Genomic DNA, 27,386 nt, shown 5'->3' with positions numbered 1-27,386 from the left:
ACAAACCATAGAGCAAGACAATTACATTTCATACTGCTGGCAATAACAGAAAAGCAGCTTCCAATGAAAGAGTCCACATCATAAAGGCCTGCAGACAGCACGTCAGGAGAGGGGCATGCATGTTGTAGATGATGGCAGATAGTGTGCTGGCATACTCTTAACCCACTGACCAATGCCTACTTGCCTGATCTGCCTCCTTGTGACTTTGCTTTCTCACCCAAAATAAAATTCAAGCTAAAGAGTGACTGTTTTGACAAAGTGAAGGGAATTTAGCACACATGGCTCAGGCACAAGTTCAATGGTAATCCTGCAAAGCCATCTAAAATTAGCTGGTGTTTTGGAAGCAGTGCAGGTAAATTTGGACACATTTGAATGAGGCACTGTTTTTGATTTTTTTTAGGTTTGGAGTCGAGTGGAGAACTTTGCAGATTATTTTAAGAAATCCATTCATCTATTTTCTTAACTGCTTATCCAATTCAGGGGTTGCAGGAGGCTACGGCCTCACCCAGCTTTCACTGGCACAATATGTTAAAATCTACTGTTTTGCATCAGTGTCTGCAAAAATGTGCAAATGAAAAAACACAGTGTCTTTAAACATGCACCAGAGCTTTTCTTTCATTCATTACAATTCTGATGTGTATCTGCTTCTTATTTTGTCTCTTTATGGACGTGTATGCTAATAAATCTAATACATACAATAGCGGGTTGACCTCAATTAAATGAGTATTATAATAAATGCGTCATGTGATCTGTCATGTCACAGGGTCTTTTCCATTTCTTATCTCCCTTCTGTAGATGGGCTGTAATGAGAATTCTGCTCTAATACTGATAATGATGATAAATAATTATTTACATTACAATAGGATAAGAAGGCGGTGAGTCAGTAAGGGGTAATATGGGATGGCTGAGTGGTGGTGTTGCCATTTTGAATTCATCATCTTTTAGCTCCTGTGACACTAATTTCCTCTGTGCTGGTTTTAGGTTCGGGCCTCCGTTCCTCATGAGGGAGGACCGGTCTATTTCCTGGGATCAGCTGCAGCAGAGCATCCTCAGCAAGCTGTATTACCTGATGATCAACGGAGCTCAGGCACAGGTAATACAAAGATAGATTTTTTTTTTTTAATGATTGAAGGAAATTTTGTTTTGTTTTGTCTTCTCCTCATGTCCTATTGAGATATCCATGCCAGGGTAGGGATTCACAGACTCACGTAGAGAAATTCTAGCACAACAGATGCTTAACTCCATGTCCTCTGGTTAAACCCAACTGCCAGAGATGTCTAGGAATTCAGTCTAGGAACCAAAAAAACTAACACTGATTATTAGACACACTAATTAGGCACAACTAAAGCTATAGTAAAGCCCCATAAAGACTAAACTAAAACTACAATACAGCCCTGTGCAATAAATCAGTAATAATTATAATAATAACAATAATAATATTAATAATACAGAAAAGATATTGTACTGTACCCCTGCATTATGACACCTATGATGCTTTTAAAGCTTATATTTAATGGCAGTGTGCGTAGGCGGGTGTGTTTCAAGCACCAGCTAGAGTTCCTGCAGAGCCGGCTGGCGCACCTGTTCCAGGCCAGGTTTATTGGCTCGAGACAGAGCAAAGCATGCCCACACAGTGAACACAGTGACACTGTGTTTCACAGCCGCGAGATCTCAGAGCTCAGAGCTGGAAGCAGCAGAGATGAGCTGGTGTCCTCTCGCTGTGCCTACCAGCACAACAAAGTAGAGTCAGGTGTACTGGTATGACAAATGCTGGTTTGTGTCATAAAAAAGAAAAGAAAAAAGAAAGATTCTTTGCCCTCGAAAAACACAAGGCAATCATTTTGGGTAAAATGCAAATGAAATATATAAAATAAAATGTTTATTTACTGCATTTGAATAATTAATCATTAAATTGAGATATGCTTGGTATGAACTGAATGTATGCTAGTCAGGTGAATTTGACCAACTCATCAAAAAAAGCCTTTTATGTCATACTTATGTAACAAATTTATATGTAATCCGGTTATTTTAAGGCAAATAAATATTTATTTGAGTTTTGCACCCTAAAGGGATGCATGAGCGTAGCTGTTCTCTCGTCTAGGCTGTTTATTTCCCTCTTTTTGTGTGTTGATGAATGAATAGATTGCTTCCTCTGTCTCAGAGCCTCATTTATAAGTCATTTATATAGTCACGTTTGAGCTGGGAGCATTGCTTTTGTCCACTCATGCATTACGGTGTAGCGTTGTTGTTTGCCAATCACATTTACTGGTCCTGCTCAGTCTCAATCACGCTGTGTTATCTTTTCTATGAGCAAATGTTGGGATTTCTTAGGAGGTGAATGTGGATTCTTTACTAATACACACTGAGCTGTTCATGGGATGTGATTGGGGCGCACTGACATAATAAATAAAAATAATACACAAAAATTGGAATAACATGGTATTTTAGATCAACCCAAGGTCGATCTAAAACTGACTTTCTACTCCGTTCATACTCAAAGCACTTTCTTTCTACAAGCCTCATTTTCTCATTCAAATAGCACTTTTTTGTAATCTTTGAACCTTCACATGGACGATAGATGCATCAACTTAAGATTGATGCATCCGTTCCTGTGTAGGACACGGGGATCAGTCCAGACCATGTGATTGGAAGCAGCCCCAAAAAGAAGGAGAATCAATGTGTTCTTAATATAAAGGCAAACTCATCAAATTTCTTCTCAGGTTTATTGCAGATTTGACTCAGAGGAGAGCTACATTGTTACAAACTGTTACAGTTTGTTATAACTGATCTGCACCATTAAAAAGACAACACACTTCAGGTGTGTCTGAGTCTCAGTATCTGTTGTTTCGCTCTGTATTTGCACTGCTGAGAAACAACACGCACGAGATACGAGATGTTTTCATCGTGTAAAAAGAAATAAAGCTAACTTGCCTGTTTGTATTTTGTCCATCGGGTTCCTCATTCCCCTGACGCTCTACATTCAGTTCACTTCTGCTCCCTTTCATCAAAATGCTGGTGTTAATGAGGACCTGAAAAATCTGTACTCAGCAGCAAAGAGTTACAGGACAGAACCAAATCATTGCGCACCTCGTTCACAGCATTGAGTGTCTACCTGTGCCAATCATACATTCGTTCTGGTGATACCTTCCCCTCCAAATATGCAAACTGTCAAAACCACATCAGACACAAAATAAGCTGTGACTTTTCTTCCAGTGTTAAACTCAAATTTACAGTTGTGTGATATATTTATATAATCTCCCAAAGGTTTGTGACATCTTTACACCACCAAGTCCAATACAAGACGTCAGATGCAGTGGAGACAGGTTCTCTGGAGCGATAAATAATACTCCTCCATCTGCCGATCAGATTAGTAAGTTAATTAAATCATTTCATTCTACCAACTTTGTGGGAACAGTTTGACGATGGCCCCTTCCTGTTCCAACATGACTGCGCAACAATGCACGAAGCAAGGTACATAAAGATGATGAGCAAGAAGGACTTGACTGGCCTGCACAGAATCCTGACCTCAACTCGAAAGAACACCTTTGGGATGAATTAGAGCGGAGACTGCAAGTCTCTTATCATCAGTCTGACCTTAATTTCCCATAAACAGAAGAAGTGAAGCTGTTGTAGCTGCAAAGGGTGGAACGACATCACATTAAACCCTATGGATCACTCTTTTCAGCTATTGTTATCTCAATATGCATTTATCAGTCATATTGTGCACACAAGGACAAAGATAACTGCATAGCTCTCAACTCACCTTTGTAAATAATTTTGCTACCAAGACACCCCCAAACAAAGAGTCTATGATTGCACTGAACACATTCCTGTGCTTGAGCATATCACTGTGTGCATAAGCCTGTTGCTAATTGTTCAGCCAAACTGATTTTCAATCAGTGCCTCTCCCTGCGTGGTGCAGGTGCCATGCAGCTGCAATAAACAGCCATACAGAGCACAAGAAAGGCGCAGACTTGCTCGCCGCTCTTTCAGAAACGCCAGGAGAGAGATGGAAGAGAAGAGTCAGGTGCAGCGTTTTCTGTAACTCTGTTGGAGATCTGCAGCCTCCTTTGTGCCCCATGCTGTCAGCTGTTTAATTAAAACCAGGCTCGTAGAGTATAATCAGTTTGCTGGAAGCCTACCTTTGCCAAGGAGGGAGCAGTGCTCAGAGCAGATGTTTGCTCTAAATCTTTCAACTCAGCAGAATATGTGGTTTTCTTGCCTCAATGAATTATGCTCACAAGTGGATATTTTCCGCTTTTGTCTAATTTTAGCTTTAGCAAAGGCAAAAAAAAGCACGTCCTCTGCCATTTTTCCTGGTACTGACATCACTTAACGACGTAGTGTTGAGACCCGTGCCCTTCTAAGTAGATCCATATGACCGTTTGCATCAGAAAATGTCAGGTAAAGAGAGAGAGGATGACAACTCTGAATGAAACTCAAAGACTCAAACTTGAAATGTGGTACATGATCTTCCACGTAAATGACTGATGCACCCCACATACAGCCTTTCTATCCAGGATTCACGAAAACGTGTAACTGTCTGTTTCATTACTTTAAATATATTAAAAGTTTTTTAAAAACATTTCGTGTTCCCATCAGTTGTTGATTGGATATTAAAACTAACAACAACCTGGTATTGTTTGTCCTAACGTCTGTTGTCTAATTCTGTAGAGCCCATGTGAATCATAGCCTCAGTTTCCTGATATAAGGTGACAGGAGTGGCAGCCGGTGTGGTCTTCTGCTGCTGCTGGTGCTTCAAGGTTCAATGTGTTGTGTGTTCATAGATGCTCTTCTGCACACCTTGATTGTAACAAGTGAATATTTGAGTATCTGTTGTCTTCCCATTTGCTTCAAAGTTACTTTACCTTTCTTCCTCACTCTGATGTTTTATTGTTTGAACTGCAGCACGTCGTCTTCACCACATTTGATGTTGAAAATTGTCTTTAAATGTATATTCAGATACCTTTAATATCCTTATCACATTATATTTCTCAGAATGACTATATTCATGTTTCACTGTGGTAACTTCCAACCTGAGAGGCAGGACATAACATGAAAATCTACTTCTCTAAGAACAACTTCTATGTGGAAAAAAACATTGTATTTATTATTTAGCAGATTGACAACTTCAGAAATACAAAATTGTCAGGGTGAGCTAAAGTGAAAACAGCAAACTAACAGAACTATGCATCAACACAAACTCAGAGACCTGACTGAAAGTAACAAAGCAAAAAATATGGGCTTACATTTTTAGTCTATTATAATAAGAGAACACAGTTACAGAATAGCAGCAGCAGTTCACTCCTACTTACTCCTTCTATCCTCCTAGGCACGCAGCAAGTCTCAATCGCTGAGCTGACTCGTTGAATGAAAAGGGAATCAAACGATCCTCTCCAGACAGTGGACCTTATGTAGGGCGTGGTCCTCAGGCTAGTGTTGCCACACCTGTTGCAGCCCGGCGCCTGCACAGTCTATGCAAATCTTCTATGGTTACGACACTGACCTGAGAATCTCTCGGCTCATTTTTATCTCATATTTACTGTCTGACACACAACCAATGGTCTGTTAGCTCCGCCTCGTTTTTGGCGTTGCCTTCACAGATTCATCTTAAAGCTGGGAGGAAGATAAGCACATACAGAACAGTTACCAGAACAATATGCTACTTTTGTCACTTGTCAAGAATATGCTCTGACACAGTTACGAATTTAAGTGACAGTCAAAAGGTAAAGTCATCTTTGAAAGCATAGACAGACAGAAGGAAACAAACTTCTAACAGTAGAGTTTGATCTATTTTTTTAAAGGTCTTAAAGAAGCGCTTGATGCTATATTGTGCTTAAAGACTGGGGCTCAAAGCTGCATGTCCTAGGGAAATAAAACTCTAGTTTCCCTCCTCGCCCACTAATGATGCTTATGGAATGTGGGAATATGGGAAAACAGCACTGATCTTGCATTGCAGTGCTGTTCAGACTCTTTGTATTTTCACAGCTCTACATCATGTAGAGACATCTCAAGCTTGACAGCTCTGTCATGACTCCTTATGGATGCTAAGCCATCTCTGGAGAATTGCAGCTCAAGACAAGAGTTCAGACTGAATTATCTCATGTGTGCGAGGAGAGGTAATGTTGTTGAAGGAGTCAAAAGAAGGGCATTTAAAAATATAAGTGCATGTATCTTATTGTAGAGGAAGTTTTCTCTGCTTCTTGAGATGAGAATCTCGAGTTGGAAGAACTCACTGGGTGGTCGCTCTGCATGTACACACAAGCCTTGCAGTGGAACTCACAACAAGCCTGGCAAGGCTGCAATAAAAAGTCATTTTGGTTTTAAACTTGTCATCTAGCATTCCAAATAAACAGGCAGGAATGGTTTTGAATTCTTTGGAAAGGCCGCCCAAAGCACCTAGACACCACACGGACGTTTGATGCCTTCACTGACCACAGACAGTGAAGATAGCTTCGTTATAAGCTACTATGTATGTGTGTGTGTGTGCCCTCAAAATGCTACTTTCTAACGATAAGTGCTAACTGCTGCATTTCAGCAGCTAGCTGACATTCTGGATAGTACTGCGTGTGCATTTGTGAGGCAGTAATTCAAAAGTAACATTTAACTTTCCCCAGGGGTGCGTGCGCACCGGTGGGCTCAGCACGTCAATATTCTCCAGGAATGTTCTGTCTGCTCCGCTGTGCTCCTGGTCATCAGAAAGATCCTGCCGGTCTGAGCTTTTCCTCTCAGCCTCGTGTGGGAGTTTGTGTTTGAGGCCAGCCAGCAACAGATTTCCCCAGAACAAAAGGAAATCGATTTCATTTTTCCATTCCTTCGTTCCTAAAGCACTTCTGATCTAAGGCAGGTCTCAGGGTAATATACTCGGGCTTCAGAGGACAAGAAACACTCTTTTTCTCTTTTTTTCTCCTGAACTCGTGTTTTCCAGCGTGGTTGAATAGCATATGAGAGAAAAGTCTGAGTCTGTTTGTGGTTTGGATTTAAGAAAAAGACACTTAATTGCTATGCTCCGTGCTGATTCACGCCATGAGCTAAAAATGTCAGGTGCAGGTCTCAGCCTATATTTCACGATGGCCCATTTTTGTTTTTGTATCTCCCGAGCCCATACACAGCACATTTCTCCAACTTAAATATAACACAAAAACAGGCCATTGTTTTTTATCCACACTAATTTCCATTTCAGCATTTTTAAATAGTTTGGAACAGCTGTTCAAGAACCATTTTTAGCACGCAAGCGCCAGCAACTAATCACCGTCTGAAAGATATCAAGGCGGGAAGTTTCACTCAGGGGTTTTTTTTAGGTTTTTTTTTAAACAAATTGCCTGTAAAGACTGATTTAGATCATTAGCCTTCAATGACGCCTTATATAAAGAGGCACCATTCCTTCCATAAGAAATTCTGGCTATGTTTTGGTGAGCCGCGGGGAAGGATGTACCTAATGGGATGGTGAAGTGGGTGATGTCTGACGTAATTATTTGCCAAGACGAAGCACTGACTGATCGTGTGATGGGAAAACAGAAGCTGTTGTACATTCTGCACTCATGTGTCGGTGTTCAAAAAACTCCAGAAGATTACAAAGAGGCAAATCAGCACTGAAGGCTCAGGTATCTTGTCTGTGACTAGGCAACCAGATGATGGCCTCCAAAAATCCTGCTCCCCTAACCCCACCGTGTGGTAAAACAGACACAAAAACAGACATCTCACCCAGTTTTTAGACATGCGATCATTTCCATAGTTTACCAGCTGCACTGAGTCCCTCTCTGTCTCTGTTCTCTTACACTGCTACTTCTACACCTCCCTTTTTCCTCCTATTCTTTTTTTTCTGACTTGTGATGTCTGTGGGTGGGAGGCTAGGTGGTTAAGCTTGACCTTCCAGATAGTTTTAGTGTTAAAGGGTGTGACAGTAAAGTGGTTTTTGATAAATAGAAGGCTTTTATGTGACTAAATGAAGTTTTCACAAACCCTTTTTTTTTTTTGCCTTTGCAAATAATCTCGTGATTTTCTAATCTCGAAATTTTTTAGCAACCTCTTAATATAGCTGCCGACTGTCTTTCACATATTAGGTTCATAAAATAATTATTTTTGGTCTGCGCTCAGCAAACTGAGTCTTCATTTTTGCCTGATCAGTACACAAAACCCTGACTGGGTGAATAATAACACTCAACTCCAAGCAGCAGAGCTTTGGTAGTTGTTGTGGTAACATGCAGACAACAAGTCTGCAGCGATAATAGCAGCTCTTTGAGGCCGGGTGTACTTTGTGCTAGATTGTAAATATAAGAGAAGAGAATACCGCCCAATGCTTTAACTTCAACAAGTGATTTTAAATAATGTGATAAATCTCCAAAAGTTGATTCTGTTCATCTGGACGTAGCGTTTTGTGGGAGAAACGTTTCGTCACTCATCCAAGTGACTTCTTCAGTCTCAGCTGACTGCAGGTTTCAAATCTTATAAACAGTACATTTGCAATTGCTTTCCTGCAACATTTGATTTACTTTCCTGGATGATTGAGAATGCATCAAAATGTGATAAATCATATAAAAAGCAATGAGCAGCGTAGGTAGGAAATGTAAAAGAACTAATAAACTAGCAGCTATTGTGAACATCTGTGTGGTTATTAGAAAAAAGGGGGAGAAATCCAAATGCCGAAAGGGTCGACCCTGTGTTGGCCACAGCTATTTATGCTAAACAGCTAATCAGTGAGTTTGTGTATTTGAATGTGAAGAATTAACCATCCATGTAGCCACACGGCACTAACATGAGTGAAAATGTGAGCTTTAACTTGTTTACCTGACACTGCATAGAAATAAAAGCACATTACGTTTTTAAATGGTGTATGTGAGAACGTCTTAAGGAGCAAACTAACACTGACTTTCATATGCAGATGCATTTATCTAATAATACTGCTGAGATCCAGAAAGTATAAAACACTTACAGTATCTATAGAGAGGCGCTGAGAGATGTTAAAGACATTCAGGAGGTGCTGCTGTATGATAAAGTATCCTGATGCTGTCCGTGTGTTTACCGTGTGTTTTATGCTCCTCTTTCAGAACACCAGAGTGCTGTTCAACATCCGTGTGGTGGGGGGATCCGTGTTTTACAGCTACCTGTCACCTCAGGATGGGCAGCCTCTCTACCACCCTGCTGTCGACAGGTCAGGATGCCAAAAGTACTTGAATCTTATAAGTTAGCGTATATCAGGGCATAACAAGTCCCCATGTTATGTGTTGGTTCTTCCAATTATCACTTATTCACTCATAATGACTTTTTCTTATTTTGGGGTGTTAATTGCAGTTCCTGTTGAAACTTGAATCTTCCTCTGCAGCTCTGGGGAGCCCCCACAGCTGCAGCAACTTTTATGCCAAACAAAAATTTGAAAGCGTGCATGAAGCGAAAGGTCACAGAACGTATTCCCTGAGCTCTGAATAGACAGTGTGTAAAGTATTTTTATATAATTAGATTTTTTTTTTTTTTTCAAAATTTATCACTTCTCAAAAATTCAACTCTCCCTTTCGCAAAAGGATACAGAGGCTATTCTGTACCACTTCAAATTGTGGTCAGATGCATCCTGTTATCTTTTATGGCCCTTGAGGTGTCTACTTAAACTTGACTAGAGTCCACCAGTGGAAAATTGCAGGGATTGGCTGTCAAGTGTACAAAAATTGACTCCACACATCAGGAAAAAGATCAAGCTGTGAACATCCAAGAATAACTCTGTATGCTCCCGTGATAAAACTAAGGCAAGGCGTAGATCGGCAGAAGGGTCTAAATCCACATCTGAAACTTTGCGGTTTCCCAGGAGTACAGTGGCCTCAATCACTGTCAAATACAAGGAGACTGAGATCAGAGTCTTCTAGGAGTTTTACCAAAATGTGTAGTAACCCAGCTAAGAGAGGTGATCAAGAACAAGACTTCAGATGTCCTCTGTAGAACCGGAAAAACCTGCTGAACGGACCACCATCCCAGCAGCACTCCATCAGAGCAGCTATACAACTGAACTGTTTGGGATGTGTCTGTGAAGGTTCTCAGTCATCCAGGTCATCGTAGTCAAAGGAGCTTGCAAAGAAAAGCGTCTGGACTTCTTTAAGTTGCTTGAAGACGTTTCACCTCTCATCCGAGAAGCTTCTTCAGTTCTAAGGTCAAATGGTGGAGAGTCCCAGATATAAACCTAGTGGGAGTATCCCCCCACAGAGGGACAAAAGGACCCCCTGATGATCCTCTAATCGCCTGAGCCAAGGTGTGAAACTGGGTGTGGGTCCCAATCAGCCAGAGTTTCGGGTGTGTTCATTGTGAAACCTGGCCCCACCTTATCATGCGAATTCCTGAGGTCAGATGGCCCAGGATGTGAGTGGGCGTTAAGGCATCTGGGAAGGGATCTCAAAACTGGATTATAGATGGCAGAGAGTTGGTGTCGTAAACCCCCGCCTCTGTTCAAAGATGGTCGCTCACAGTGGACATAGATGGCTTCTTTCACTCCTCTTTCAAACCATCTGTCCTCTCTGTCCAAAATGTGAACATTGGCATCCTCGAAAGAGTGACCTTTATCCTTAAGATGCAGATGGACTGCTGAGTCTTGTCCTGTGGAGGTGGCTCTCTGTTTGGGATGCCTATCATCTAGAAAATGCTAATAGTACAGAAGAGGTGGTGGTAGCATTGAGGACTGCTTCTGAACATCAAGGACAGGAAGGACAGTCAGAACTGTGAGATAATTATTAGTTTTGCGTAGCTAGCCAACTGGTAAGGGTTTATACTAGATAAGTGAAGTCCCGTCTTCCTCCCATCAACCAATCAGTCCAGATGGCCGCCCCTCCCTGACCCTGGTTCTGCCTGAGGTTTCTTCCTGTTAAAAGGGAGTTTTTCCTTCCCGCTGTCGCCAAGTGCTTGTTCATAGGGGTCTTCTGATTGTTGGGGTTTCCTCTATTATTATAAGGTCTTTACCTTACAATGTAAAGCACATTGAGGTGACTGTTGTTGTAAATTAAAGCTATATAAATAAAACTGAATGCGTTTGAGCAAACTATAAGGCTGATATTGACATGGTCCTGGGTCGGTGACCCAGTGTTTTGTGTTTTTGGATTAAGTTATACTTTTTGAATTATGCTTTTCTGTTTTGTATTATATTTACTGTTCCTGGTTTCTAGGTTTCTGCTCAGTTTCTGGTCCCTGCGAGTTGTATGCTTAGTCTTAGTTTTCTGTCTTTATGTCTTCCTGTGCTCCACGTCTAGTTCCTTCTGTATCTGTGCTTCATGTTCTGTCTGTTCCAGAGTCTGTCATGTTTCCACGTCTCAGTGTCTATCCTGCTTCTTTATAAACTGTCTCGTGCTTCCTGTTTTACTTTGGTAGTCCGTGTCCTATGTCCCTGTGTCTCGTTATGTCAGATTAGCCCAGCTGTGCTTCCCTCCTCTTTTCCATTCCCTCGTTACTCCCTTGTGTATTAAAGCCCCGTGTTTTCCAGATAAGGAATCCAGATATCCTCATCCTGCTGTTTTCTCTCTTTGTGTTCCTGGCTTAATTCTAGTTCTCAGTTCCTAGTTTGTTTTCCTAGTCTGTGTTTTTTATTTTCAAGTTTCCAGTTTAATTTCTAGTTTTCATGATCAAGTTTTTTTCTGTTGTTTGTTTGTTTGTTTGGTTTTTTTGTGAGTTTATTTTTTATGGAAAGTCTTCCCCGCAATAAAAGGTGACACTTTAAGTTTTCATTCCGTGTATGGGTCCTGCATTTGTCCTTCATCCTGCCTACTCCAGCACACACCTTGACAGATATATTCATATTTTATTGGTCTAAAGAATTATTAGATCATTGTAAATATCTCCTGAGTTGTGGAATGACTGGTATTATGTTTGAAATCCAACAAACTCACCTCAATAACCTGTTTCAATAAGCTAACTCATATTAGGTCTAATTTAATCAGTTTGAATGGATTTGAATTCCTCTCTGATCTAACCAGAAGGTTTCTTGAAAATAAAAGCTACAAGCAGCATGCTGACATGCTGCACACCACCATGTGTGGGTAAAAATAAGTTTAGCATTCTCTGATTGATGCTGTCCTGAAGGCAAAGTTGGCTTTAATTTCATCTTTTTTATGTATATCACATTTACTGGAAAGATTGGCTTTGATTTTCACAGCAGTGACTGAAATGTGCAGACATTTCCTCTTTCTTTACAGGCGCATGTCTGATGGCTTTCAGTTGCAGAAGTGAATTGCTGTTTCAAAGGACCATTTTGGCAAGGTCTTTAAAGGACTTCCATTTGTGTGGCTGCGAAGAACAGTTCATTCACTCACTGAATGGTGCTGATGGGGGCAAATGCTTTTGAAATCTTTTGAAATGCAAATGCAAAAGCAGCACACTGTATCCGAGAATCTCGTGTAATGATAGCGTTTGAACTCTAATGATTCAGAAATATGTTCTGTCCCCAAGTCAGCCCATATCAAGTAGGCAAGAGTGTTCTAGTGCAAGTGCTTCACTACACTTTGTTCACTTCTTTTGGCCTCTGTAAACTGTTTGTGTTTGTGTGTAATGTCACACAGGTCACTGCTTCCACAGAGATTGCTTGTTAGCACCTTTTTGGTCATGTTAGCATTAAAGCATGGATGCAAATATTGGATGGCAACTACTTTGGTTTTGAGTGAAACCTCTGAACCACTATCAGATTGAAACTGCACCACCTACTGACTTCAGTCATCCCCTGAGTCTTATTTTAGTGGGTGTCTCTTTAACTATTAAATGTTAGCATGCTGCCATAATTAGCTAGATGGTGTCAATTATAAGAATTGCACTTGCTTACCATCAGCATGTTTTAGCATCCTGATCTAAGACTTTAGCTCAAAGATTTCTGTATCTGTGTACAGACAACAGAATGCTTTTCTTAAAATAATAATGTGCATAGTGTCACACATATCACAACTGCCATAAAAACGAATGACAGCTGCTGGTAGATTCCTGCTCTTTCTATTAATTTTCTTTTGAAACATTGATTTTGTTCGACAGCTTCCACAGCACCTCAGAAATGTTCAAAGTTGATTTTTAATGGAGACATTTAAAGGTTCTGTCTTAATGGGATGACAGCAGTCTAACAGCACAAGCTGAAATCAACATCAGCTACTTCAGATATGTTCATCTGTATTGCACATCTGTATTGCACATCTCACATAAACATTCACTCCTATGTTTAATTTTATGGGGATAAATTGTTCATCTCTCTCGGAGTCAATACATCAACTGCTTATGTCCCATCTAAAAGCAACAACGATGCTGACACCTAGTGGTTTGAAAGCATCAGTGCACATGTACTTAAACAGTCCAGTAAATTGATAAATGTGTAATAACTTGAAACTGCAGCAAATGTTAGAAAAGCCTGATGGAAATAAAACAGATGGAGTAGTCCTGCTGACAGGATCGATGTCACGTTGTACCGATGCCTCACAACTACCTTTGATCCTGATGTCTTTTAGAGCTTTGAAGCTGTGCGGCTCAGGAGGCCCTCCACATGTGAAGCTCATTATCGAGTGGGAACACAGAATCAAAGACTGGTCAGTATATTGTGCATCCAGTTGTTTCAGTATCACTTTAGCATTCGCGCTAACCTTAACTAACTCTTTGTGCCCGCAGCCTCTTCGGTAACATTAAGGAGGAGGTGGTGAAGGATGCGGAGAGCGTGAGGAATCAGCAACAGCAGCATGTACAGCAGTACAGCTGCACCTTGGATGAGTGCTTCCAGCTCTACACCAAAGAGGAACAGGTAGACTGTGTGCTGTTATAGATATTTACAGTTTGGAACAACAGTACAGCACGGATGTGTTGCTGCTTATGCTCTTTTAGTTCAGCGGCCTAAACTGCGTAATTGATTTCTGTTTTTTTTTTTTTGTTTTTTAAAAAGTGGTAACTTGTGCACAAAAATAAAAGAAAATATTAATATCTTAATATAATACAATATTAATGCTGATAGATCAATCAATGAATACATTTCCATCTAATCTATGTTTCTTACTGATACCCATCAGGGAAAGACAAAGACTTTAGACACAATTAAAACACTTTAATATTTGAAGCTAACAATGGGATAGAAGTTAGCAAGTTGTTTTGTATGTGTCAAGATTCAACTAAAAGTTTGGCCCAAATTCAGACCAGAATGAGGAATTTAAAAAAACAATCAAGTTTTATTAAAAATTGATAGCTTGGCCAGCAGAGGTAACAAATCCAAAGTGACAAAACCAATCCAAAATAAACAGACGGCACTTGCAGGGGAGAGGAGCTGCATTGAAAACCCACACAAGCAAACCAGGAAGTACAACAAACAATCTGACGAAGAGGAAGAAGAAGGCAGAACTATTTATACTCAGAGGGCTGACCAATAAAGTGGAGACAGGTGGGGGACAAGGCTCAGCTGAAGAAAAACAAGATAGTCAACAGACAGAAAGTAAAATCCAGGAACAAGATGCCAGAGGAAATGAGTTAACAGAATAAAAACAGGAAATGAACGAGCCACTATAACTGAAATGAGGAGGCGCTGAAGCTGCAGTGACAGATGGAGGAACAGATGGGGAAACACTGAAGGAACTAAAAATAAATAACAAACTCAGAATAGGAATCGAGGCTGAATAAAAACCAAGGATGCAAAACCAACGCCGAAGCACCAGCAGTGCTTCTAATCGCCACAAGCACAAAACGATAAGAAGAGACAAGAGCTCGAATAGAACAAGAGCTAATGCTCGAAGTGCTGGAACCATACCAACCACCGTGGACCCTACAGAGGTCACGCACATCGCCCAACTCCTCCAGGATGGCACATCAATACCTGCCACTGCCAGAAGGTTTGCTGCTTCTCCCTGCACGGTCTCAAGAGCATGAAGAAGATTACAGGAAGCAAGCAGTTACTCTAGGAGAGCTGGACAGACAGGGAGTAAGAGGACGAGCACTGCCAGAGTGACAAAATGACCTCCAGCAGGAAACTAATGTGAATGTCTCTTAATAACTGGCTCTGGTCATAGTATTGTAGGTCTTGGTGCAGACCTGGGACAAGATCCCCAAAAACACCATCTATAGTCTCATTAGGAGTGTTCCCCAATGTCGTCAGGCATGCATACAAGCATGTACTGAGTAACATTTTGAGTTGCTGCAATGAAATTTTGCCAAATCGGACTATTCGTCAGTTCTTCTCTTTGTGGTGTTTTTGATCATTTTCATTTCTGTCACACCATGTGACATATTTTTATATCCTAACACATATTCCAGTCCATATCAGTATAGACATCCATTAAGTTTGTTTTTTCCAGGTGAGATCTGATGTGTTTTCAAAGGTTTCCTTTCATTTTTCTGAGCTGTGTACATTTTGCTACTGAACTAGTGCAGTGTGGAACTGGCTCTACGTGTTTGTGTTTGTATTGGTATTAAATCAGGAAGTAATCAGGTAGTTCAAAAATAGACAGTTGTTGTTGCATGTAGATATGCCAGCGTACAACACACTGACGCTGACTGAAACAGGAAAGGAATGTTTGTTTTTGAAAGGTTATGTTTGTCTATCGTCTATCAGTAGGTGGTAAAGAGGTAAAAACAAGCAGGCGAAGTATTTTTATCGACTGCAACATGTCAAATGTCTGTTCATGCTCTCCTCTGTGGGCAGTACATGACAGTGTTAGACAGCTTTTAAGTGGGTTGTTCCCATCATGTGGAGTGTCAGAATCATATGACTGTCCATGTGCTTCAGTGATGCGTTCAGCCAAACACTCCAGAGACAAAAATGTCTCTTTTCCCAGTAAAACATCCAAAAGGCACTTTTTTTTTCCTGTGTTTTTTTGCATGGAGATGTAGATGAATGTAATTTATTATTACATTTTATTAGAATAATTAAGAGTAGACGTAGATTAGAAAGTAGTTGAATCCATTTTTTGTTACAGTTGCATTTTGTTACCAGCTGGTGGAGCTGCAGTCTCGAGGGAGACGCTGTTCAATCTATGCCGGTAAATGTTCCTCTGATTGAGCCAACTTACCAATATTTCACTGTATAAATAAATTCCTTTTTACAAATTGCAGATGTTGATTCCTTTCTAAACCTGATAAAAAGAAGATAAAAGCATAAAATCATAATTATCTTTTTTTTCACTGCAGTCCAGAAAGCAAATGCAAACATTTACAAAGGTACAGAAGGCAAGCGGAGGATGTGTTTTTTTTCTGAGATTCTCCGTATGTTTGAGGTGATTTTTGCCTCACAGAGTATTTTTTAAGCAATGAGATGGTCGTTGTTGTTGTGTGTCAGCGAAAAGTGCAGCCGTGCTTTATTTGCGATGCATGTGACATTAACAAAGCGATAAACAATCTTCAGCGCTTCTTTGTAAAGTTTGAGTGCATGACCTTGCTGAATGCAACAGCTCATCACTTCACAGTATTCAGGATGGTAAACATAGGGAAGCGAGAAAAGTGTGCACAAGTAGTAACCATGGCAACAGATTCTAAATGTACGTCTTGGTCAAAGTCGAGCCGAGTGCTCCACGAGCAAAGGAAGAAAGAATTTCCAGGTTTTCGCTGCACCAGTGTGTGAGTTATAAGAATGCAATAAAACAGGAGGGGAAAACTGATTTGCAAACATATGACGCAGAAGAGGGATTTTTGAGAGACTGTCAAATATTTAAACGCCAGTTTTGTCTCTGCTTCCCTTCCTCTCTGTTTTTCCAATCAGCTGGCACCTGATGATGCCTGGAAGTGCCCCCATTGTAAGCAGCTGCAGCAGGGCATGGTGAAGATGAGCCTGTGGACCCTGCCAGACATCCTCATTCTCCATCTGAAGCGCTTCAGGCAGGTGGGTGAGCGGAGGAACAAGCTCACCACATTCGTGCATTTCCCCCTGGTGGGCCTGGACATGACGCCGCACGTGGTGCATCGCAGCCACGGCGCCCATCAGCACCCTCTACAGCCGGGCTGGAAGCAGAGCAGACGACCTGACCTGGCTCCTCCTGACTATCTGTATGATCTGTATGCTGTGTGCAACCACCACGGAGGCATGCACGGTGGACATTACACAGGTAACATCTAAGAAATGTACTTAGAAGTTTGTACTTTATTTGTACAGTAACAAAGTCCCTCACAGTTTAGATAAAAACACATTAAAACCAAGTGACCATATTTATAGATGTAAATTCATTCCTGCATATGAACTCCTGTACACGTATTAGGAGAAGCAGAGGCCACAGATCACAGATCAAGATGATTTAAGAAAAGCTGACCTTCTTTTAAAAACAAATCACACATTCAGTCGACCTCTTAGGATGAGGGAAGCTGTTTAAAAGTTTAGACGCTACAACCCTAAAAGCGTGATCACCTCTGGTTTTAAAATAAGAGCGTTAGGAGACCTTGATCAGAGCTGCAGTTTTAAGGTCTCTGTAGCTCTACTTTATACGCAGGAGCCTGGCCATGTAGGGCTTTATCCATCCATCCATTTTTTTCCACTTTATCCTATTGGAGCTGGAGCCTATCCCAGCTGCCACTGGGCAAGAGGTGGGGATTCTGGATAGGTCACTAATTTGTCACAGGGCAGACAACCTTTCACATCTATGGGCAATTTGGAATCGCCAATTAAGCTAATTTCACTAAGTGCATGTGACGTGCACGCATTGGGGGGAAAGGCCCCAGCCAGATGGTGGATTTGAACTCAGGGCCTTCTTACTTCTTACACCACACCATCATGGGGATTTTTTAGGTTGTGCGAAGTCTTGTTAGCAGTCTAACCGCTGCTTTCTGGACCAGTTGAAGATAGGCTGGGGAGATCAGAGATTTATGTAAAACCTGAGTTTTATCTGAGGAAGCAAGACTGGATGAGTTTTGGGATGTGAGATTCAAAATTCAGTTGTTTGTTCTTACCAGAATTTTTTACACAGCTTTCTTAAGGATTTCAAAAAATGAATAGAAGTTTGGAAATGGGCCTGTAATTGTCGGTGGGATCTCTGGACGTTTTGGGGGGGATTTTAAGCAGAGGGATGACAGAGGCTGTTTTAAAATAATCTGGCATGCGCTCAGATGATAGTGACAGTAGCAGATCAAGTCAGTCTGAAAATCAGTAAAAAAGAACATTCCAGAAACCGGTCTTTCTCTGCACCAGCTCCAGGTTTTAATGCTGTGAGTAATTGGTGTATTTGACCCCTCACCCAAACTGTCATGATGCTGTAACGCAGATGAAAGAAGCAAGGCTTTCCCTGAAAAAGCAGTTTTGGCACCATAAGTTATAATGATACCTTTCTATAGGCTACATCGTTCAGTATAAACTGGGCCTTCACACTTTATCCTGTGAGATGTGCGTGGCTTTTGAACCACGAGCTGAAAAGAAGCTGCACGGTCCTTCTTTTCTTTCACTCAGAGGATGTGTCATGACTTCCAAAAAGAATTTCAAATTTAGATTTTTACAACCATAGAGCACTTTTCCACTTAACCTCAGTCTGTATTAAATTACCTCAGGTCCAGAGAAGGCTGCAGCATTTTCTCCCATAAAAGTGAGGATACATTTATTATGACAGAAGTTTTTAGAGTGAACAGGAAAGCTGGGAGAGAGAGCGGGGGAAGACAAGCAGCAAAAGCCCTGGGATAGATAGAACTCAGGTATCTGCAGTAGCTTTATGATATATGGGTCGCCTGCTCAAGCTAGGCGATGAAATAAAATGATTTCAAGGCCAAGACCGATTTCTCCCACACAGCCCTCGTGGAGTTGCAAAATGCAGATGACGGCACTAACATCACCCACACAGAAAAAGATCTTCGGTGCATGCTAAATGGCTCTGTCTGGGCAAACTTGCACATCGGCGTGACTTTAAAGAAAATAAAAAAAGACAGCAAGGATCTTAATTAACCTCGGCAAGTCTTCCATAAAATAAAAATTGACATTGTAAGCCCCGAAAATGATCTTCTTGAAGAAGCAGAAACAAACAGCATGACCACCACCATCATTAGACGCCAGCTGACATGCTGATTGATGTAAGTCTGATTCATAAACAGGCCCTCTGCCTACAACTAAATGACTGCAAGTAAGCAATAGAATAAAAAAATAGAAACTCAAAGGATTTAACTGAGAGGATTTTGGGTAAAAAAGAATTACATCAAATGCGAGAAGAAACAGTGTAATTGACTTGCACTCATCTCAGACAAGCTGCCAGAAATGAGCTGTTCCGGAACTTCCAGTTTGAGCCATCCCAAGTCTCAGAAAGGATCCATACAAGAGCCCAATCTGTTTAAAAGCCCAGTGAGGACACCCTGTGGCAAAGACATAGAAAAGCATTCATATTATCAGCTGCCTTGGTCATTAGCCGCAGCATGGGTATTAATAGAAAGCTGAACAGACAATTAAGGATCCAATTACCCATGCATTGTGTATTTTCCTGTGTATGTTTATGAGCAAACTCCCACAGACACACCCATCTGTGTACCACTTTTTCACTCATTAATTAGTCAAATAAAGAAACAACTGCAGTGACATCCTTTCGCCGGAGCCTAGCAGAAATCAAAGAGTTTGGTCTCTCTGCTTTTTCCATTGTAATTTCAGCCTATTGCAGGAACTCTGTTGACGGCCAGTGGTACAGTTATGATGACAGCAGCGCTGAGCCAGTTCCAGAGGCGGAGGTGTGCACACGTGGAGCCTACATCCTCTTCTACCAGAGGAGAAACACTATCCCCCCCTGGTCTGCCAGCTCCTCAGTCACAGGTCAGTCCTTTCAGATGCTGCAGAGTGCCTTGTTATTATTAGTTGGCTGGAATCTGCTACACCTCATTCATATAATATAAAACTAATGGAGGCAACATGAGAGTGTCATTGCACCTCACACCCTCATTATCTGGTAAAAACTCTATTTTTAGCCCCATCAGTGTTCATTTTCACTGCCTCATCTTGTGTTGTAGCTAATAGCCAACAAGACCTGCTGCCAGTCTCTATTTACATGAGTCACAGAGACGCTCTTTTTCATAGTTTCTACCTAATGTCTGTTTTTCCTAATGGATGAAAATAGATACTACTCCACAATCACAGATCTGTTGCCATCTCGATGCAGGATTGCTTCTTCTAATGGAGCTGTAGTTGGTCTTTTTCTCTTAATGTGCATGCTTATTATTGGACTGGACTGAAACAAAACAAATTATTTTCATTCCTCTGTTTAGGTTCCACCAGCTCGTCCGCCTCTGACCACTGGCTGGTCCGGCTGACAGGGGGCAGTAAGAGGGGCAGTGTGGTGTCAGGAGGACCTGTGCCGGGATCTCTGGGAGCCGTACAAGCCCCTGAGTCTCCTGAGTTGCCAGTGTTTAGAGATGAACCTCCCAAAACAGTGGAAACATGTAGGTATCTGGACTAATGTGTATAGTTTGTATATTGTATAAAACACAAGAAGGCAAAAAAAACCCTTTAAGAGTAAAAGATGAGGTGCATTTTATAGTTTACACTGCTACATTGTTACCAAAGGATTTGTATTCAAATGCATCCAGTCTCAATGATAAGCTATGGAAAGCTTGGTTAACTCCTTTCTCATCTTAACAAAAGGAGAAAACAATTCCTTGTTTTGAGTTAGTATTTTATTGTTGTTCTTGCTGATGATCTTGATGTGATTCCAACCTCGTGCAGGTCTATAATCTTGACCCTGACGTCCTTTGACAGTTTTTTGGTCTTGCCCAAAAAAAAAAAAAAGATATTTTAAAAATATATCAATGTGAATTATTTAATTTCATTAAAAAATAAATTAAGCAGTGAGTGGAGAGGTGGTGGAGAGGTTGGAATGGATGAAATGTATTCTGTGTGCTTTATTCACACCAATCTAACACAACCACAATCTCTGAGAGTCAGACTCTGGTTTGGTTGTTGAATACTTATTTCACTCAGTTACATGCAAATCAATAGATAATGTTTATGTGATGTGTTTTTCTGCATTTTTCTTTGATGTTCTGTCTCTCTCCATCAAAATGAAACTACTATGAAAGTCAGAGATTGTTTATTTTTGTGTAACTCAGGAGACCTACAAATAAGTTTTTCCCCAACTTTAAATAAGGACTATTTTGACTTTGTGAATCATGCAAAATTTGCAGATTCATGCAGATTTTTACAAATATATCATCCTAAACTCGCCTCCTCCTTGGAAGCATTTTTTGCATTCTGGTATAACAATAATCTATCCAGGTCATGTCAATTTCTTTTTTTAACCTTTGTCTCGTGTCTTGTCTCCTATAGATGGGTCAGAAAACAATCAGTTTGTCAGAGGGTACCAGGGCAGGAGTGTAAGCATGAGATCGCCAACTAAGCCCAAGGACACCCTGAACAAAGTTCTCCCACTGAGGTGGTCCTTTGGTTCCAGAGACCGTATCAAGCACTCTGCCCAGACTCAATCTGGAGAGCTGGTGGAGTATCTCGAGTCCGGTCGGCGTCCAAGATGTACCAAAGACCCCATCATCACGCTGGTGGCTACCCCACCACAAAGAAACGCCCATGGAAGAGTCTTTGAAGCAGGACAGGACTGCAGTTCACCGAGCGGCAGCAGCCTCAGCTGTACAGACAGAGTCAGCTCTGAAAGTTGTTACTCCCCCAAAATACCAGAGGGACAGAGCAGAACTTTTGCAGAGAGAAACATCGGCCATGGAGGCGATAATGGCAGCAAAGATGTCAAAGCTCGAGATGATGATTCTCTGAGAAGGAGATCATCTAAGAGAGCGAGGCCAGACCAGGGCAGGACCCTGGAGTTCCAGCTACAGAGAGGGGCCATTCTAGGCGGTCAGTTCAGCCACAGCGCACCCCCGAGCAGAGATTCTACACTGAGAAGATCTAAGGTCCACATAGGGGCGACTCCCAGGGCACAAAAAGACTTGTTACAGATGGTCCTTCAGCCTGAGGACAGGAGGGTGCAAAGAGGACATGAAGGTCGGAGCCAAGAAAGTCTCTTCTCTTTTTTTAAGCCCGGTTTCTTGAAGAAAGACATTCCAAGGTCACCAGTCAAGGGGCAAGAGAAGCGCCTGAAAGACCATGAAGATCTGGGAAGGCTGGCAAGTAGCAATTTAGCCAAGCTGTCCCTCTCCAACGGGACTCTGACTGCTGCGGCACTAGAAGAGAGGAAAGGCGCTGGTGGGCCCAACTGCGATGGCCATAACTGCAAAGTCCAACTGGTCAACGGAAAGGCTGGAAGTCATGACCCTGTCGACATCAAACGCGCTCACAGCTCCAGCAACATCCAGACGAAACTAGATTTGACATTTCGCAGGTGCGCCTCCCTGCAGAGGAACGGAGAAGTCACGATCCCTGCAGCTCACCGCGTCCTGCTGACGGACAAGCCGGGTTACGCCACTCTGCAGCGGACGCGATACAGTACCACCTCACTGGGTAGGCACGGAGCTTTCCCTGAGGCCTGTTTTAAAGGTCACATTGCACTCTGAAATTAATTATTATGTTATGTGGAATTGTAAATAAAATCCTTTCAGTTTGTCTGGTCTAAAAAAACAAAAAGCACAAATTAGAGCTAATGTCAGCGGCATGGTACTTGCTTGGTTTTAAAATGAGAAACTGCCTTTGGTGAACAAAGAAGTGGTGACAGTGGAAGCGGATTGGCCAAACATTCCTGCTGCTGTAATGCACTAATTGAAACTGTGGAATGAATTCCAATTGACGGATTAGGTGTAAGCTATTAAATTCCAGCAAATGCAGCCACACATGTCAAAATCTCAATTGAAGCCAGCTTTTTCTTCGTTACCAATGCTAATGCTGATTTCCTGTTTGACAGGTGATCAAATACTAATTGTTTCCTTTTATATCCCATTACAAGTGCCTCTGTGAGAGCCTTGAATGACTGCTGAACACCCGAGCTCCCTACTGATTCCTCCACACCCACGCACTGGGAGAAGCCCACAGCTGGAGGCATCGCCGAATCAAAGTACATCTTCTCTCTCCCCTTCATAGTACTGTTCTAAGTTCTCACCTGTGTGTGTCTTAAATGAAATCTATGCAGAGATGAATTACTAAGGGAAAATACTGCTGTAATGTGATTTGTTTCCTGCACTTTTTGTGTTGTTTTTACACTCTTGTCTGCTGTTAGTACACTACATGTTTGAGTTTATGATCAACTTTTTTGAAAGTGGAGGTTGATATGGTGAATTTGCATAGTTTTAGTCCATTGTGGAGTGTGGCATGTACTGATTGACTAAAGAACAGTTTACAGTTAATGGGCGATGATGTGTAAGATTGTTCTAAAGCGCTGCAAAAACTATACTAACCCAGCACTGTTAACCGGCTGTATTATCAGTTAAATATTATATTTTGTTGCACTTTCTTTTTTGTACACTTTTCCATATCTGAGCTCATTTGGAACAATTGCATTGTACAAATTGGGCAAAACCAACAGATACAGATGAGGACAGAGTTATTAGCCTCCCCTTTTTCCAAAGTACTGATACACAGAGCAGGCAATTTTTAACAAAGCTTCTCCAAACATCCTAGTTTTATTTTGGATGCTTACGTTATTTTACTTATCAGTGCCAAAATTATTAGCCCAGTCGATGTAAAAAGTCAAATGTGAATCCCTTTTGCTGGATAACCACCTGCCTGTTCTTCTTTGGTGAATCTCTCAAGCTCCTACAGATTCGATGGCCTTCTGGCATGGAACTTGGTCTTCAGTTCATCCCACAGATTTTAGGTAGGATCCAATTTAGGGTTTTTTGTAGGCCAGTCAATAATATTCACTTTGGTCTTCTCAGTCGAGTTCTTCCCCAGGAGCGATGTGTGTTTTGGGTCATTCCTGTGTTGCAAGATAAAGTTCCTTCCACATTGATGAGATCCTCAGTTCAAGATGCACTGGAGCATCCCCACAGCCTAATAATCCCACCACCGTGTTTCACTGTGGGGTCGGTGTTCTTTGGTTGTAGGCCTACAATGTAAGCAGAGTCTCTGTGGCCGAAGAGCTCTAGTTTCATCTCAGCTGACCAAAGGACACGCTTCCAGTACGCTTATTATTTCTCCAAGTTGTTAGTAACATACTTTCATCTGTCTCTTCTGCAAAAGTTTTTCTTGCTCTGCAACCTCCCAATCCACTCCTGTACATGGTTCGAGTGATAGTCTTCTTGGAGACTACAATTCCCTACTTGACATGTCATTCAATGGTGTCTTGGCAGTTGTTGGCAAATTTTCTTTCCAGAGTCTTTGAGATCTTTGGCTTCCTACCTCTGCCAGGCTCGTGCTGTACTCTGTGACTCTCTTTTAATTTCTTGATGATACTTCTCACTCCAGTTGTTGACACCTGGAAATGCTGTGACCACTTTGTATATCCTTGCTTTGGGATTATCAAGATTGCTCTGTTACAAAAGCAATAGGGAAAATTAGAAATTTCATACAGGTGATAATAATTTTGTTCTCATCTGTACTTCGGCTGGTGAAGAGTATGTAAGGGGACTTTCATGACTAAAGGTTTGGTCTTGGGGGGTGTTGGAGCTGTGAAACCCCATTCTTTTCAAATGTGCATTTTCCAGTGGTTGGTTTGCTCTGTGGAGGGAAATAAAACATCATGAGGAAATTTTAAGAAAGCACAGAAAACATGTTTTTACCACCTCAGCGGCTTGCACAGCAATAAAGGAGAGGGCTGTTTTTTTTTTTTTTTTATCTCCACATCTGCTGCTCCAGTGTGTGGGAGAGTGAGTGTGTACTGTATGTCTTTTTCACTCGAGTTGGATTGAAATTTTGCTGATTTAAAAAAATCGTAGGTTGTTCTTTCATCGAAGACTTGAAGATAGGCAGAGTGTTAATGGCAATCATGCTTCAAAGCATTCCCTGAAAATTGTATAAAGTAGCCGCCAGAAGCAGGAGCTCTTCCTGAATATTTAGTGTCTGTTTAATTCAGAGTAATCACCATTTCTGGAGCTGCACCGTGATAGCTTTCTCCGATGGGGCGGAAGGATGAGCAAACCAGAAATAACTTTTTTTTTTTCTCTATTCAAACTCGACGATAAGCTTTTGATTTACAATAAACTGTTTTCAGTGTTTTAAATTTGTCACTGATGCTTTTCAGAGTCCCTGTTAGTTGCACACACTGTATCTGTCCTCGCTGTTTTATGTTCTGTCATTTTACGTAACTGTTTAAAATCACTATTTACCAAATTAAGTGATCATACATGAAGGATGTGTCTGATACATTATTTGGGAACAATGGCTAGATTCTATTTTATTAACTTTTTTAAAAGTCTACATTTTGTACCTGATGTGTAATTATGTAATTTAAGTACCAGATTAAAACTGTATGCTTCAGATTACCACGAAAGGGCGGAATAATAGGTTTGGTAGGTTTGAATGTGACACAACACACGCAAGTTCTTGAATCGGACTGTCTGTAACATCTGCATAACGTACTGAGAGTTTTATGGGTTGCAAATTAAACACAGCTTTTCTCACAAATCATGTCAGTGTGGCAGAATTATTTGTGGTGCGTTTTTCTCAACGTTGCTTCAAATAAATGAAAAACAGCTGAGTTTTTTCTTTTATTTAAAAAAAAAAGGGCTTTGCTTGGTTCTTTTTATTTCTTCTTTATTCTTTTTTTTTTTTTAAACTCAAAGTGTGAATAATAACATTTTTAAATTTAAAAAAAAATGTTCATGCATACAAAACAATGTATAGATAATAACCAAGATTAATTTTCCAGAAACCAGTTTGTTAGTTACACCTGTTCAACTGCTTGTTAACACAACTATGAAATCAGCCAATCACATGGCAGCAACTACATGCATTTAAGTTTGCTGACATGCTCAAGGCTACCCGCTGGAGTTCAAACTAAGTGAAATTAAGTGGATATTTCAGAAACTGGTAATCTACTGAGATTTTCTCACACAACCAGTCCCTCGGGTTTACAGACAATGGTCTGAAAAATAGAAAGTATCCAGTATGTGGCAGTTCTCTGGGTGAAACTGAGGAAACTGAGGAAGAGTTTGCACAAGCTCACCAAAATTGGACAACAGAAGACTGGAAAACTGTTCCCTCCACTGATGAGTGTTAAGTTCTGTTCTGACATTCAGATGATAGGGTCAGAATTTGGTGCAAAAACAAAAATGATTGACACACTTCAGACACCTTGGAACAGACTCAGCATCATTTAAACACCACAGCCTATCTGAGTATTAATGCTTCCAGCAGGATGATACACCATGTCCAGCTCATTTCATCTCACACTGGTTTCTTGAACATGACAATGAGTTTGCCTCCATAGTCATCACATCTCAAACCAATTGGGCATCTTTGGGATGTGGCGAGTCACATCATGGATGTGCAGCCAACAAATCTGTAGTAACTGTGTGATGATGTCATGTCATAATGGTTATTATTCTAATTAGTTAGTTAGGTCTTCCTGCGCCATTCGGCGCATTGGGCGTCAAATGTCCGCCAACGTACTCGATCAGCTGCAGCTGCTTCGCCCTCATCCCATGCAATGTCTGTGGTGCGTAAATCATCGATGAAAGTCCTCCAGCATGTTGTACAGGGACAGCCTGGTTTCCATCTTGGTTGGGGTGGGTTCCACATGATGGCAATCTTGGGCAGTTGGTGTGGGGGTTGGCATAGAACGTGACCTGCAAAGCGCACATGTCGCTCAGTCACAATGTCCTGGAGGGGATGTGTGGCAGTCCGACGGTGTACTTCTTCATTGGTGACATGGTCCCGGTAAGAGACCCCCAGGTTCCCTCTTAGCCATCGCTGTTGGGCCACATTGAGTCTTCTGGTTGATGTTTTCCACGTCTCACAAGTACAGATCGCGGTAGGTATAACGATGGAGTTGAGCAGACGAATCTTCGTCGCCAGCTCGATCTTTGGGATTGACCAGATCGTCCGGAGCCGCTGAAAGACCGTACCTGCTTTTGCAAGCCGACAGACTGTAAAAGCAGACTGTAGCAGTGGGTGGGCATCACTGGTTCAGCTCTGCAGTGGTTTAGGTCCGACCTCTCTGAAAGGACTTTGTGTGTCATAATGGATGATTTTACCTGTACTTCCACTGCCCTCCCCTGGGGGGTACCTTGGGGTTCCATTCTTGGTCCTCTACTGTTCTCTTTCTATTTGCTACCAGCTTATATGCTGATGGCTGTCAAGTCTATTTCCTTTTAAAACACAGTGGTTCTGTTCAGCCTCTCCTTAAATGTCTCAAAGACATCAGGGGGTGAATTTTCTTAATTTTAATGAAAGAAAAGACTGAGGTCACAGTTCTTAAATCCAGTGGCTCCAGCTGTTTCCCTGCCTTTGACTTTTTCTCTTTGGCTCCACATGAAAAATCCAGCATCACCAATTTAGGTGTGAAGATGGACCCCAGCCTCCTTCCACTTGAGGCGGCAGTGCAAAACCAAGCCCATCCTGTCTAGATGGCACCGATCCACGCATTTATCATCTCTCGGATTATTATAATAGTCTTTTAAGTGGAAATCACAAG

At 41.5% G+C, this 27,386-nt stretch overlaps 1 protein-coding gene across 2 annotated transcripts in view; it reads left to right on the top strand.

Annotated features, from left to right (window-relative positions):
- The window catches only part of usp43b (ubiquitin specific peptidase 43b), an 88,596-nt gene extending 63,686 nt beyond the window's left edge, over positions 1–24,910 (top strand). For both annotated transcript variants that reach the window (XM_005926667.3, XM_042220255.1), the window contains 9 exons: positions 982–1,093; positions 9,048–9,151; positions 13,449–13,526; positions 13,606–13,735; positions 16,670–17,012; positions 19,517–19,675; positions 20,125–20,298; positions 21,182–22,321; positions 22,761–24,910. In XM_005926667.3, the coding sequence (XP_005926729.1) occupies positions 982–1,093; positions 9,048–9,151; positions 13,449–13,526; positions 13,606–13,735; positions 16,670–17,012; positions 19,517–19,675; positions 20,125–20,298; positions 21,182–22,321; positions 22,761–22,771 (2,251 nt within the window). In that variant the 3' untranslated portion in view covers positions 22,772–24,910. The remainder of the gene's footprint in view (positions 1–981; positions 1,094–9,047; positions 9,152–13,448; positions 13,527–13,605; positions 13,736–16,669; positions 17,013–19,516; positions 19,676–20,124; positions 20,299–21,181; positions 22,322–22,760) is intronic.
- Positions 24,911–27,386: the final 2,476 nt, after the last annotated feature.

This window comes from Haplochromis burtoni, unplaced genomic scaffold (genome assembly GCF_018398535.1).
Source record: "Haplochromis burtoni strain Fernald_Lab_line unplaced genomic scaffold, NCSU_Asbu1 Contig_45, whole genome shotgun sequence".
NCBI lineage: Eukaryota > Metazoa > Chordata > Actinopteri > Cichliformes > Cichlidae > Haplochromis > Haplochromis burtoni.
This window is presented reverse-complemented; position numbering and strand designations above follow the sequence as displayed.